Below are 13878 nucleotides of genomic sequence, written 5' to 3' on the forward strand. Positions count from 1 at the left end.
ATAGTGCAGGAAAGTGGAGATGAGGTAGAAGATCAGCCATGATCTTATTGAATGGCGGAGCAGGCTCGAGGGGCCAAATGGCCGACTCCTGCTCCTATTTCTTATGTTATGTTCTCATCCCTGGCACCATTCTAGTAAATCTCTTCTGTCCCCTCTCAAATCCTTCACATCTTTCCTAAAGAGTAAAGCTGTCTTACTGCAATTATATAGGGCCCTGGTGAGACCACACCTGGAGTATTGTGGACAGTTTTGGTCTCATAGAATCATAGAAAGTTACAGCACGGAAGGAGGCCATTTCGGCCCATCGTGTCCGCGCCGGCCAACAAAGAGCTATCCAGCCTAATCCCACTTCCCAGCTCTTGGTCCGTAGCCCTGCAGGTTAGAGCATCCCAAGTGCACATCCAAGTACTTTTTAAATGTGGTTAGGGTTCCTGCCTCTACCACCCTTTCAGGCAGTGAGTTCCAGACCCCCACAACCCTCTAGGTGAAGAAATTTCCCCTCAAATCCCCTCTAAACCTTCCCCCAATTACTTTAAATCTGTGCCCCTTGGATTTTGACCCCTCTGTCATAGAGGCATAGAGTTATACAGCACAGAAAGAGGCCCTTCGGCCCATCGTGTCCGCGCCGGCCATCAAGCCCTGTCTATTCCAATCCCATTTTCCAGCACTTGGTCCGTAGCCTTGTATGCAATGGCATTTCAGGTGCCCATCTAAATGCTTCTTGAATGTTGTGAGGGTTCCTGCCTCTACCACCCTTTCAGGCAGTGAGTTCCAGATTCCAACCACCCTCTGGGTGAAAATTTTTTCCTCAAATCCCCTCTAGACCTCCTGCCCCTTACTTTGAAATTATGCCCCCTGGTTATTGACCCCTCTACTAAGGGGAAAAGTTCCTTTCTATCTACCCTATCTATGCCCCTCATAATTTTGTACACCTCAATCAGGTCCCCCCTCAGCCTTCTCTGCTCTAAGGAAAACAACCCCAGCCTGTCCAGCCTCTCTTCATAGCTGAAACGCTCCAGCCCAGGTAACATCCTGGTGAATCTCCTCTGCACCCTCTCTAATGCAATCACATCCTTCCTATAGTGTGGTGACCAGAACGGCACACAGTATTCCAGCTGTGGCCTAACTAGCGTTTTGTACAGCTCCATCATAACCTCCCTGCTCTTATATTCTATGCCTTGGCTAATGAAGGCAAGTATCCCATATGCCTTCTTATCCACCTTATCTACCTGTCCTGTTAACTTCAGGGATCTATGTACATGCACACCAAGGTCCCTCTGATCCTCTGTCCTTCCTAGAGTCCTACCATTCATTGTGTATTCCCTTGCCTTGTTAGTCCTCCCAAAATGCACCACATCACACTTTTCAGGGTTAAATTCCATTTGCCACTGTTCTGCCCATCCGACCAACCCATCTATATCGTCCTGTAGCCTGAGGCTTCCCTCCTCGCTATTTACCACTCTACCAATTTTCGTGTCATCTGCGAACTTACTGATCATGCCTCCTACATTCATATCTAAATCATTAATGTACACTATAAACAGCAAGGGACCCAGCACCGATCCCTGCGGTACACCACTGGACACAGGCTTCCAGTCACAAAAACAACCTTCGACCATTACCCTCTGCCTACGGATATGATATGATTGGGATTACGGAAACACGGCTCCAGGTGACCAAGGCTGGGAACTCAACATCCAGGGGTATTCAATATTCAGGAAAGACAGGCGAAAAGGAGGTGGGGTAGCATTGCTGGTTAAAGAGGAGATTAGCACAATAGTAAGGAAGGATATTAGCTCTGATGATGTGGAATCTGTATGGGTAGAGCTGAGAAATACCAAGGGGCAGAAAACGTTAGTGGGAGTTGTATACAGACCCCCAGACAGTAATGCTAAGGTTGGGGATGGCATTAAATGGGAAATTAGAGACGCGTGCAATAAGGGCACAGCAGTTATCATGGGTGACTTTAATCTACATATAGATTGGGCTAACCAAATTAGTAACAATACTGTGGAGGAGGAATTCCTGGAGTGTATACGGGATGGTTTCCTGGACCAATATGTCGAGGAACCAACTAGAGATCAGGCCATCTTAGACTGGGTATTATGTAATGAGAAAGGATTAATTAGCAATCTTGTTGTGCGAGGCCCCTTGGGGCGGAGAGATCATAATATGTTAGAATTCTTCATTTAGATGAAGAGTGAAGTATTTGACTCAGAGACTAGGGTCCTGAATTTAAATAAAGGAAACTACGATGGTATGAGGCGCGAGTTGGGTAGGATGGATTGGGGAACGTTACTTAAAGGGTTGACGGTGGATAGGCAATGGCAAACATTTAAAGATCGCATGGATGAACTGCAGAATTTGTTCATCCCTGCTTGGCATAAAAATACAACAAAAATGGTGACTCAACCGTGGCTAACAAGGGAAATTAGGGATAGCATAAGATCCAAGGAGAGGACATATAAATTGGCCAGAAAAAGCAGCAAACCTGAGGATTGGGAGCAGTTTAGGATTCAGCAAAGGAGGACCAAGGGATTAATTAAGAGGGAGAAAATAGAGTATGAGAGTAAGCTTGCAGGGAACATAAAAACTGACTGTAAAAGCTTCTATAGATATGTGAAGAGAAAAAGATTGGTGAAGTCAAGCGTAGGTCCCTTGCAGTCAGAATCAGGGGAATTTATAATGGGGAACAAAGAAATGGCGGGCCAATTAAATGCATACTTTGGTTCTGTCGTCACAAAGGAGGACACAAAACCTCCCAGAGATGTCGGGGAACATAGGGTCTAATGAGAGGGAGGAACTGAATGAAATCAATATTTGTAGGGAAATGGTGTTAGGGAAATTGACGGGATTGAAGGCCGATAAATCCCCAGGGCCTGATAATCTACATCCTAGGGTACTTAAGGAAGTGGCCCTAGAAATAGTAGATGCATTGCTGGTCATCTTCCAAAATTCTATAAACTCTAGAACAGTTCCCATGGATTGAAAGGTAGCTAATGTTACCCCACTATTCAAAAAAGGTGGCAGAGAGAAAACGGAGAATTATAGACCGGTAAGTCTGACGTTGGTAGTGGGGAAAATGCTAGAGTCCATTATAAAAGATGTAATAGCAGAGCACTTGGAAAACAGTGACAGGATCGGACAAAGTCAACAAAAGGTAAATCGTGCTTGACTAATCTACTGGAATTTTTTGAGGATGTAACTGATAGAATAGATAAGGGAGAACCAGTGGATGTGGTGTATTTAGACTTTCAGAAGGCTTTCGATAAGGTCCCGCATAAGAGATTAGTGTGTAAAGTTAAAGCACAAGGGATTGGGGGCAAGGTACTGACTTGGGATAGAGAACTGGTTGGCAGACAGAAAGCAAAGAGTTGGAATAAACGGGCCTTTTTCCGAGTGGCAGGCACTGACTAGTGGGGTACCGCAGGGATGGGTGTTAGGACCCCAGCTGTTCACAATATATATTAATGATCTAGACGAGGGAACTAGATGTAATATCTCCAAGTTTGCAGACGACACAAAGCTGGGTGGGCGTGTGTGCTGCGAGGAGGATGCCGAGAAACTCCAGTATGATTTGGACAGGTTGGGTGATTGGGCAGATGCAGTATAATGTGGATAAATGCGAGGTTATCCACTTTGGTGGCAAAAACAGGAAGGCAGATTATTATCTGAATGGCAATAGATTGGGAGAAGGGGAAGTGCAACGAGACCTGGGTGTCCTTGTGCACCAGTCGCTGAAGGTAAGCATGCAGGTGCAGCAGGCGGTTAAGAAGGCAAATGGTATATTGGCCTTCATAGCGAGAGAATTCGAGTACAGGAGCAAGGATGTCTTGCTGCAGTTGTACAGGGCCTTGGTGAGACCACACCTTGAGTATTGTGTGCAGTTTTGGTTGCCTTCTCTGAGGAAGGATGTTCTTGTCATGGAGGGAGTGCAGCAAAGATTCACCAGGCTGATACCTGGGATGGCAGGAATGACGTATGAGGAGAGATTGGGTCGATTGGGCTTATACTTGCTGGAGTTTAGAAGAATGAGAGGGGATCTCATTGAAACTTATAAAATTCTAACAGGACTAGACAGACTAGATGCAGGAAGGATGTTCCCGATGGCGGGGCAGTCCAGAACCAGGGGTCACAGTCTAAAGATAAGGGGTAAGCCATTTAGGACAGAGATGAGGAGGAATTTCTTCACCCAGAGAGTGGTGAACCTGTGGAATTCTCTACCACAGAAGGCAGTTGAGGCCAATTCATTAAATATATTCAAGAAGGAGTTAGATATATTTCTTATGGCTAAAGGGATATGGGGAGAAGGCAGGGACAGGGTACTGAGTTTGGATGATCAGCCATGATCTCATTGAATGGCGGAGCAGGCTCGAGGGGCCGAATGGCCTACTCCTGCTCCTATTTTCTATGTTTCCAGCCACTAAGCCAATTTTGGATCCAATGTGCCAAATTGCCCTGGATCCCATGGGCTCTTACCTTCTTGACCAGTCTCCCATGCGGGACTTTGTCAAAAGCCTTACTGAAGTCCATGTCGACTACATCAACTGCACTACCCTCATCCACACACCTAGTCACCTCCTTGAAAAATTCAAACAAATTGGTTAGACATGATCTCCCCCTGACAAAGCCATGCTGACTATCCCTTGATTAAGCCTTGCCTCTCCAAGTGGAGACTAATCCTGTCCCTCACAATTTTTTCCAATAATTTTCCTACCACTGATGTTAGGCTCACTGGCCTGTAATTCCCTGGTTTATCCCTACTACCCATCTTGAATAATGGTACTACGTTAGCTGTCCTCCAGTCCTCTGGCACCTCCCCTGTGGCCAGAGGGGATCTGAAAATTTGTGTCAGAGCCCTTGCAATCTCCTCCCTTGCCTCACACAGCAGCCTGGGATACATCTCGTCTGGGCCTGGGGATTTATCCACATTTAAGCCCATTAAAACCGCTGGTACCTCCTCCCTGTCAATACTAATTTGTTCAAGTATAGGCCTTTTAATCTATTTCATTTCCTGTGCCTTTCCAGTCTTGACAAAGGTTTGACCCGAAACGTTGACTCTTTTTTCTCTCCACGGATGTTGCCTGGCCTGCTGAGTTTTTCCAGCATTTTCTGTTGTTATTTCACAATCACCTTGCCTGATTTCTATGCCTACATCGTCCTTCTCCATAGTGAACACATGCAAAATATTCATTTAAAACCTCACCTACATCTTCTGGCTCTGCACACAGATTGCCACTTTGGTCCCTAATGGGCCCTACTCTTTCCCTGGTTATCCTCTTGCCCTTAATATACTTATAAAAACACCTTGGGATTTTCCTTTATTTTGCCCGCCACTGTTTTTTCATGCCCCCTCTTCGCTCTCCTAATTTCTTTTTTAAGTACCCCTCTGCATATCCTATACTCCTCTAGGGCTTCCACTGTTTTTAGTCCTTTGTATCTGCCAAAAGTCTCCCTTTTTTTCCTAATCTATTCTTGTATATCCCTTGACATCCAGGGTTCCCTGGGTTTGTTGGTCCCACCCTTGACCATTATGGGAACATGTTGCCATTGTACTCTCTCTATTTCCTTTCTGAAAGACTCCCACTGCTCTGATGTGGATTTTCCTACAAGTAGCTGATCCCAGTCCACTTTGGCCAAATCCTGCCTTATATTAAAATCGGCCTTCCCCCACTTTAGACCCTTTATTTCCGGTCCATCTTTGTCCTTTTCCATGACTCACCGAATTATGGTCACTGTCACCAAAATGCTCTCCTACTGACACTTCTACCACTTGCCCGGCTACATTCCCTAGAATTAGGTCCAGTACCGCCCCCTCTCTTGTAGGACTTTCTACATGCTGGCTCAAAAACCTCTCCTGGATGCACTTTAATAATTCTGCACCCTCTAAGCCTTTCACACTCTGACTATCCCAGTTAATATTGGGGAAGTTGAAATCCCCTACTATTATTACCCTATTATTTCTACACTTCTCTGAGATTTGCCTACATATCTGTTCCTCTATCTCCCCCTGACTGTTTGGGGGCCTATAGTACACTCCCAGCAAAGTGCTTGCCCCTTTTTGTTTTTAAGTTCTACCCATATGGCCTCATTAGAGGAACCTGCTATGATATCATCCCTCCTTACAGCAGTAATTGACTCCTTGATTAATATTGCGACACCCCCTCCTCTTTTACACCCCCCTCTGTCTCGCCTGAAGATTCTATACCCCAGAATATTGAGCTGCCAGTCCTGCCCCTCCCTCAACCATGTCTCCGTGATAGCAACAATATCATACTCCCATGTGTTCATCAACACCTTCAATTCATCTGCCTTACTCGCAAGACACCTTGCATTAAAATAAATGCCATCCAGCCTTGCCCTACTCCCTTGTGCCGTTACATATTTGCTCTGCCTTCCAGACTGACTTGTTTTTTCCTCTATATTTGGCTGTGCATCACCCCCTTCTATAGCTCCACTCCGTATCCCATCCCCCTGCCAAGTTAGTTTAACCCCCCCCCCCCCAACAGCACTAGCAAACCTCCGCGCAAGGATGTTGGTCCCGTTCCGGTTCAGGTGCAACCTGTACGACTTGTACAGGTCCCACCTTCCCCAGAAACAGACCCAGTGATCCAGGAAACTAAAGCCCTCCCTCCTGCACCAACTCTTTAGTCACGCATTCATCTGCTCTATCCTCCTATTTCTATACTCACTAGCACGTGGCACCGGGAGTAATCCAGAGATTACAACCTTCGAGGTCCTGCTCTTTAATCTGCTACCTAGCTCCCTAAATTCTTGTTGCAGGACCTCATCCCTCTTTCTACCCATGTCATTGGTCCCAATGTGAACCACGACCTCTGACTGTTCACCCTCCCCCTTCAGAATGCCCTGCAGCCACTCAGTGACATCCTTGACCCTGGCACCAGGGAGGCAACAAACCATCCTGGAGTCACGTCTACGGCCACAGAAACGCCTGTCTGCACCCCTCACTATTGAGTCTCCTACCACTATTGCCCTTCCACTCTTACTCCTCCCCCCTTATGCAGCTGAGCCACCCACAGTGCCGTGAACTTGGCTCTGGCTGCACTCCCCAGAGGAACCGTCACTTTCACCGTTTTCCAACACAGAAAAATGGTTGTTGAGTGAGATGCACTCTGGGGCTTTCCGGTCTACCTGCCTTGCTCCCCTTCTTCTGACTGGTGGTCACCCATTCCGTCTTTGACTGCACTTTCTTAATGGTCACCCATTCCGTCTCTGACTGCACTTTCTTAATGGTCACCCATTCCATCTCTGACTGCACTTTCTTAATGGTCACCCATTCCGTCTCTGACTGCACTTTCTTAATGGTCACCCATTCCATCTCTGACTGCACTTTCTTAATGGTCACCCATTCCGTCTCTGACTGCACTTTCTTAATGGTCACCCATTCCATCTCTGACTGCACTTTCTTAATGGTCACCCATTCCGTCTTTGACTGCACTTTCTTAATGGTCACCCATTCCATCTCTGACTGCACTTTCTTCATGGTCACCCATTCCATCTCTGACTGCACTTTCTTAATGGTCACCCATTCCGTCTCTGACTGCACTTTCTTAATGGTCACCCATTCCATCTCTGACTGCACTTTCTTCATGGTCACCCATTCCATCTCTGACTGCACTTTTTTCATGGTCACCCATTCCATCTCTGACTGCACTTTCTTCATGGTCACCCATTCCATCTCTGACTGCACTTTCTTAATGGTCACCCATTCCATCTCTGACTGCACTTTCTTAATGGTCACCCATTCCATCTCTGACTGCACTTTCTTAATGGTCACCCATTCCGTCTCTGACTGCACTTTCTTAATGGTCACCCATTCCATCTCTGACTGCACTTTCTTCATGGTCACCCATTCCATCTCTGACTGCACTTTCTTCATGGTCACCCATTCCATCTCTGACTGCACTTTTTTCATGGTCACCCATTCCGTCTCTGACTGCACTTTCTTCATGGTCACCCATTCCATCTCTGACTGCACTTTCTTAATGGTCACCCATTCCGTCTCTGACTGCACTTTCTTAATGGTCACCCATTCCGTCTCTGACTGCACTTTCTTCATGGTCACCCATTCCATCTCTGACTGCACTTTCTTCATGGTCACCCATTCCGTCTCTGACTGCACTTTCTTAATGGTCACCCATTCCGTCTCTGACTGCACTTTCTTCATGGTCACCCATTCCGTCTCTGACTGCACTTTCTTCATGGTCACCCATTCCATCTCTGACTGCACTTTTTTCATGGTCACCCATTCCGTCTCTGACTGCACTTTCTTAATGGTCACCCATTCCATCTCTGACTGCACTTTCTTCATGGTCACCCATTCCATCTCTGACTGCACTTTCTTCATGGTCACCCATTCCATCTCTGACTGCACTTTTTTCATGGTCACCCATTCCGTCTCTGACTGCACTTTCTTAATGGTCACCCATTCCGTCTCTGACTGCACTTTCTTAATGGTCACCCATTCCGTCTCTGACTGCACTTTCTTCATGGTCACCCATTCCATCTCTGACTGCACTTTCTTCATGGTCACCCATTCCATCTCTGACTGCACTTTCTTCATGGTCACCCATTCCATCTCTGACTGCACTTTCTTAATGGTCACCCATTCCGTCTCTGACTGCACTTTCTTAATGGTCACCCATTCCGTCTCTGACTGCACTTTCTTCATGGTCACCCATTCCGTCTCTGACTGCACTTTCTTAAGCTGCGGGGTGACCATGTTTAAAAACGTGCTATCCACGTAACTCTCAGCCTCGCAGATACACCGCAGTGCCTCCAGCTGACACTCGAGCTCTGAAAACCGGATCTCAGGTTGGCCAAACTGTTGGCACTTACTGCACATGTGGTCATCCTGACTGCAAGAAGCGTCTTGGAATTCCCACATGCTGCAGGCCGTGCAACGCACGGGACTGAGGTCCCCTGCCATACTTTTAATTAAAAAACTCTTACCTCAAATTTAAACTCTCGGATTCTCGCTCTCCCGAACTACCTTAAAGGAAATAAACTTAAAATTGAAGGAAAAAAAGCACTCACCCACTACTGACCAATCGGCTTCTTCCCCTGCGCCGGCGTCACTTTCTGTACTGTGACGTCACTCTCGAATTCTGCCGCTGCTCCTGCTGCTGCCTCTGCTAAGGGAAATAGATCCTTTCTATCCACTTTATCTGTGCCCCTCAATTTTATACACCTCAATGAAGTCTCCCCTCAGCCTCCTCTGTTCCAAGGAAAACAGACCCAGCCTATCCAGTCTTTCCTCATAGCTAAGATTCTCTGCTCCCGGCAACATCCTTGTAAATCTCCTCTGTACCCTCTCTAGTGCAATCACATCTTTCCTGTAATGTGGTGACCAGAACTGCATGCAGTACTCTAGCTGAGGCCTAACTAGTGTTTTATACAGTTGAAGCATAACCCCTCTGCTCTTGTATTCTATGCCACGGCTAATAAAGGCAAGCATTCCGTATGCCTTCTTAACCACCTTATCTACCTGGCCCGCTACCTTCAGGGATCTGTGGACATGCACTCCAAGGTCCCTTTGTTCCTCTACATTACTCAGTGTCCTACCATTTAATGTGTATTCCCTTTCCTTGTTAGCCCTCCCCAAATGCATTACCTCAGACTTCTCCGGATTGAATTCCATTTGCCACTGTTCTGCCCACCTGACCAATTTATTGATATCTCCCTGCAGTCTACAGCTTCCTTCTTCAGTATCAACCACACAGCCGATTTTAGTATCATCTGCAAACTTCTTAATCATACCCCCTATATTCAAGTCAAGATCATTGATATATACCACAAAAAGCAAGGGACCCAGTACTGAGCCCTGCGGAACCCCACTGGAAACAGCCTTCCAGTCACAAAAACACCCATCAACCATTACCCACTGCTTCCCGTCTCCGAGCCAGTTTTGAATCCAACTTGACACTTTGCCCTGGATCCCATGGGCTTTTAACTTCGTGACCAGTCTGCCATGTGGAACCTTATCAAAAGCCTTGCTAAAGTCTCCTAAGGAAGGATATACTTGCCATAGAGGGAGTGCAACGAAGGTTCACCAAACTGATTCCTGGGGTGGAGCGATTGAGTAGACTCGGCCTATATTCTCTAGAGTTTAAAGAATGAGAGGTGATCTCATTGAAATGTATAAAATTCTTACAGGGCTTGACAGGGTAGATGCAGGGAGGATGTTTCCCCTGGCTGGGGAGTCTAGAACCAGGGGTCACAGTCATTTAGGATTGAGATGAGGAGAAATTTCTTCGCTAAGAGGGTGGTGAATCTTTGGAATTCTCTGCCCCAGAGGGCTGTGGAGGCTCAGTCGTTGAGTATATTCAAGACAGAGATCAATAGATTTTTGAATATTAAGGGAATTAAGGGATATTAGAGAGCGCCACACTGTCGGAGGGGCAGTCCTGAGGGAGCGCTGCACTGTCGGAGGGGCAGTGCTGAGGGAGCGCCGCACTGTGTGAGGGGCAGTACTGTCAGAGGGGCAGTACTGAGGGAGGGCTGCACTGTTGGAGGGGCAGTACTGAGGGAGCGCTGCACTGTCGGAGGGGCAGTACTGAGGGAGCGCTGCACTGTCGGAGGGGCAGTACTGAGGGAGAGCTGCACTGTCGGAGGGGCAGTGCTGAGGGAGCGCCGCACTGTGTGAGGGGCAGTACTGTCGGAGGGGCAGTACTGAGGGAGCGCTGCACTGTCGGAGGGGCAGTACTGAGGGAGAGCTGCACTGTCGGAGGGGCAGTACTGAGGGAGAGCTGCACTGTCGGAGGGGCAGTGCTGAGGGAGCGCCGCACTGTGTGAGGGGCAGTACTGTTGGAGGGGCAGTACTGAGGGAGCACTGCACTGTCGGAGGGGCAGTACTGAGGGAGAGCTGCACTGTCGGAGGGGCAGTGCTGAGGGAGCGCCGCACTGTGTGAGGGGCAGTACTGTCGGAGGGGCAGTACTGAGGGAGAGCTGCACTGTCGGAGGGGCAGTACTGAGGGAGCACTGCACTGTCGGAGGGGCAGTACTGAGGGAGAGCTGCACTGTCGGAGGGGCAGTACTGAGGGAGCGCTGCACTTCAGAGGTGCCGTCTTTCGGATGAGACGTTAAACCAAGGCTCCGTCTGCTCTCTCAGTTGGATGTAAAAGATCCCATGGCACTGTTTCGAAGAAGACAGGTTGTCAGCTGTGACTCTGGGCAGCACAGTCGCCTCGGAGTCAGAAGGTTGTGGGTTCAAGCCCCATTCCAGAGACTTGAGCACATAAACCTAGGCTGACGCTCCCAGTGCCGCACTGTCAAAGGTGCTGTCTTTCGGATGAGACATTAAACCGAAGACCCATCTGCTCTCTCAGGTGAATGTACAAGATCCCATGGCACTGTTTCGAAGGAGAGCAGGGGAGTTCTCCCTGGTGTCCTGGCCAATATTTATCCTTCAATCAACATCACTAAAAACAGATTATCTGGTCATTATCACATTGCTGTTTGTGGGATCTTTCTGTGTGCAAATTGGCTGCCGCGTTTCCCACATTACAACAGTGATTACACTCCAAAATACTTCATTGGCTTTAAAGCTCTTTGAGATGTCCTGTGGCTGTGAGAGGCACTATAGAAATGCAAGTCTTTTTCTTTGAGACCAGGGGAGTTCTCCCCGGTGTCCTGGCCAATATTTATCCCTGAATCGACATCACTTAAACAGATTATCCAGTGATTGCTGTTTTTGGGAGCTTGCTGTGCACAAATTGGCTGCCTCATTTCCTACATTACAACAGTGACTACACTTTTTATTAAAAAAAAAAAAAAATAAATAAATAAAATAAAAAAATACTTCATTGGTCTAAAGCGCTTTGGGACATCCTGAGGTGGTGAAAGGCGCTATAGAAATGCAAGTCTTTCCTTGTTTTTGGCTCTTGTTCCTGCAGAATGTTCAGGGTGGGACGAAGATGGTCGGGCAGCTGGGTCATGGTGACCGGGCCTCGTATCGCCAGCCCAAGTGGGTGGAGAAACTGCAGGGGAAGGCCATCCACCAGGCGGCCTGTGGAGACGAGTTCACCGCATGCATTACTGGTGAGTCAGCAGCAGCGAGGAGCAGGACTGTGGGATCAGCACCAGATCATCCTCGTAACACGTCTCATCGCAGCATGCTCAGAGATAGACGTCACTCCCTGGGTCTGGGGCAGTGCAGAGGGAGCTTTACTCTGTATCTAACCCGTGCTGTACCTGCCCTGGGAGTGTTTGATGGGACAGTGTAGAGGGAGCTTTACTCTGTATCTAACCCGTGCTGTACCTGCCCTGGGAGCGTTTGATGGGACAGTGTAGAGGGAGCTTTACTCTGTATCTAACCCGTGCTGTACCTGCCCTGGGAGCGTTTGACAGGGCAGTGTAGAGGGAGCTTTACTCTGTATCTAACCCGTGCTGTACCTGCCCTGGGAGTGTTTGATGGGACAGTGTAGAGGGAGCTTTACTCTGTATCTAACCCCGTGCTGTATCTGTCCTGGGCGTGTTTGATGGGACAGTGTAGAGGGAGCTTTACTCTGTATCTAACCCGTGCTGTACCTGCCCTGGGAGTGTTTGATGGGACAGTGTAGAGGGAGCTTTACTCTGTATCTAACCCGTGCTGTACCTGCCCTGGGAGTGTTTGACAGGGCAGTGTAGAGGGAGCTTTACTCTGTATCTAACCCGTGCTGTACCTGCCCTGGGAGTGTTTGACAGGGCAGTGTAGAGGGAGCTTTACTGTGCAGCGAGTGTTGTGGAGACTTGTATTCTGATGCTCAGTAGCCATGACCCCTGTCCTGACCCTTACCTTGTGTTCTCTCTGTAGACGAGGGCCACCTGTATGCATTTGGCTCGGATTACTATGGATGTATCGGGTGTGATGGTCAGTATGGGCAGGAGGTGCTGGAGCCGGTGCTGGTGGAGTTCTCGCTCGATCACGCTGTCCAGCAGGTTTCCTGTGGGGACAATCACATTGTCGCACTGACAAGGAACAAAGAGGTGTTTGCTTGGGGCTGCGGAGAGCACGGTGAGTACCTGGGCGGGGGTGGGGTGCGGCTTTGTACTCCGGGTGAGAGGGCGGGGGCAGGGGGTGTGGGTTTGATATTTGGAACATAGGAACAGGAGGAGGCCATTCAGTCCCTTGAGTCTGTTCCACTATTCAAGCAGATTATGGCTGATCTGTATATTAACTCCATCTATCGATCTCGGTCTTGAAAGCTGCACAGCTTTTTGAGGGCGAGAGTTCTAGATTTCCAGCACCCTCTGTGTGAAGAAGTGCTTCCTGACATCACCCCTGAACGGCCTGGCTCTAACTTTAAGGTTATGCCCCTTGTTCTGGACTCCCCACCCCCCCCCCCCCCCCCCCCCCAACTGAGGAAATAGTTTATCTCTATCTACCCTATTAAATCCATTTAACATTTTAGGCACCTCAGTTACATCACCCCTTAATCTTCTACATTCACGGCACTACAAGCCTAGTCTGTGCAACCTGTCCGCATCATTTAACCCATTTAGCCCCATATCATTCTGGTGAATCTGCGCTGCCCCCCCGTCAAAGACCAAGATATCCTTCCTGAGGTGCAGGGCCCAGAACTGATCACAGTTACTGCGGATGGGGTCTGACCAGCTCTGTACAGCTGAAACATCAATTCCAGCCCTTGTGATTGAGGATTTGGACCTGGTGTTGACTCACGGTTTCACTTGTAGTTCACGAGGTGAGTGGGAGCCGTTGTTTGAAACCAGGCTTCTGCTCTTCAACTCAATCTTGTTTGTTGGTTACAGGGCGCCTTGGGCTGGATTCGGAGGAGGATTACTTGTACCCACAGCGCGTGAGTCCTCACAATCAGCGGGGGGAGGGGGGAGTCAAGGCGGGGTAAGGGAAAGGGGAGG

General features: G+C 48.4%; 1 protein-coding gene across 1 annotated transcript in view; it reads left to right on the forward strand.

The window, feature by feature from the left end:
- Positions 1-13878, forward strand: part of LOC147108986 (serine/threonine-protein kinase Nek9-like) — a 92679-nt gene that overhangs the window by 42186 nt on the left and 36615 nt on the right. The window contains exons 5-7 of the mRNA XM_086004160.1: positions 11916-12060; positions 12815-13015; positions 13771-13817. Coding sequence (XP_085860286.1) covers positions 11916-12060; positions 12815-13015; positions 13771-13817 — 393 coding nt within the window. The remainder of the gene's footprint in view (positions 1-11915; positions 12061-12814; positions 13016-13770; positions 13818-13878) is intronic.

Source organism: Somniosus microcephalus, chromosome 12, assembly GCF_052327205.1.
Source record: "Somniosus microcephalus isolate GS21.2 chromosome 12, FLI_Smic_1.0, whole genome shotgun sequence".
Taxonomy (NCBI): domain Eukaryota; kingdom Metazoa; phylum Chordata; class Chondrichthyes; order Squaliformes; family Somniosidae; genus Somniosus; species Somniosus microcephalus.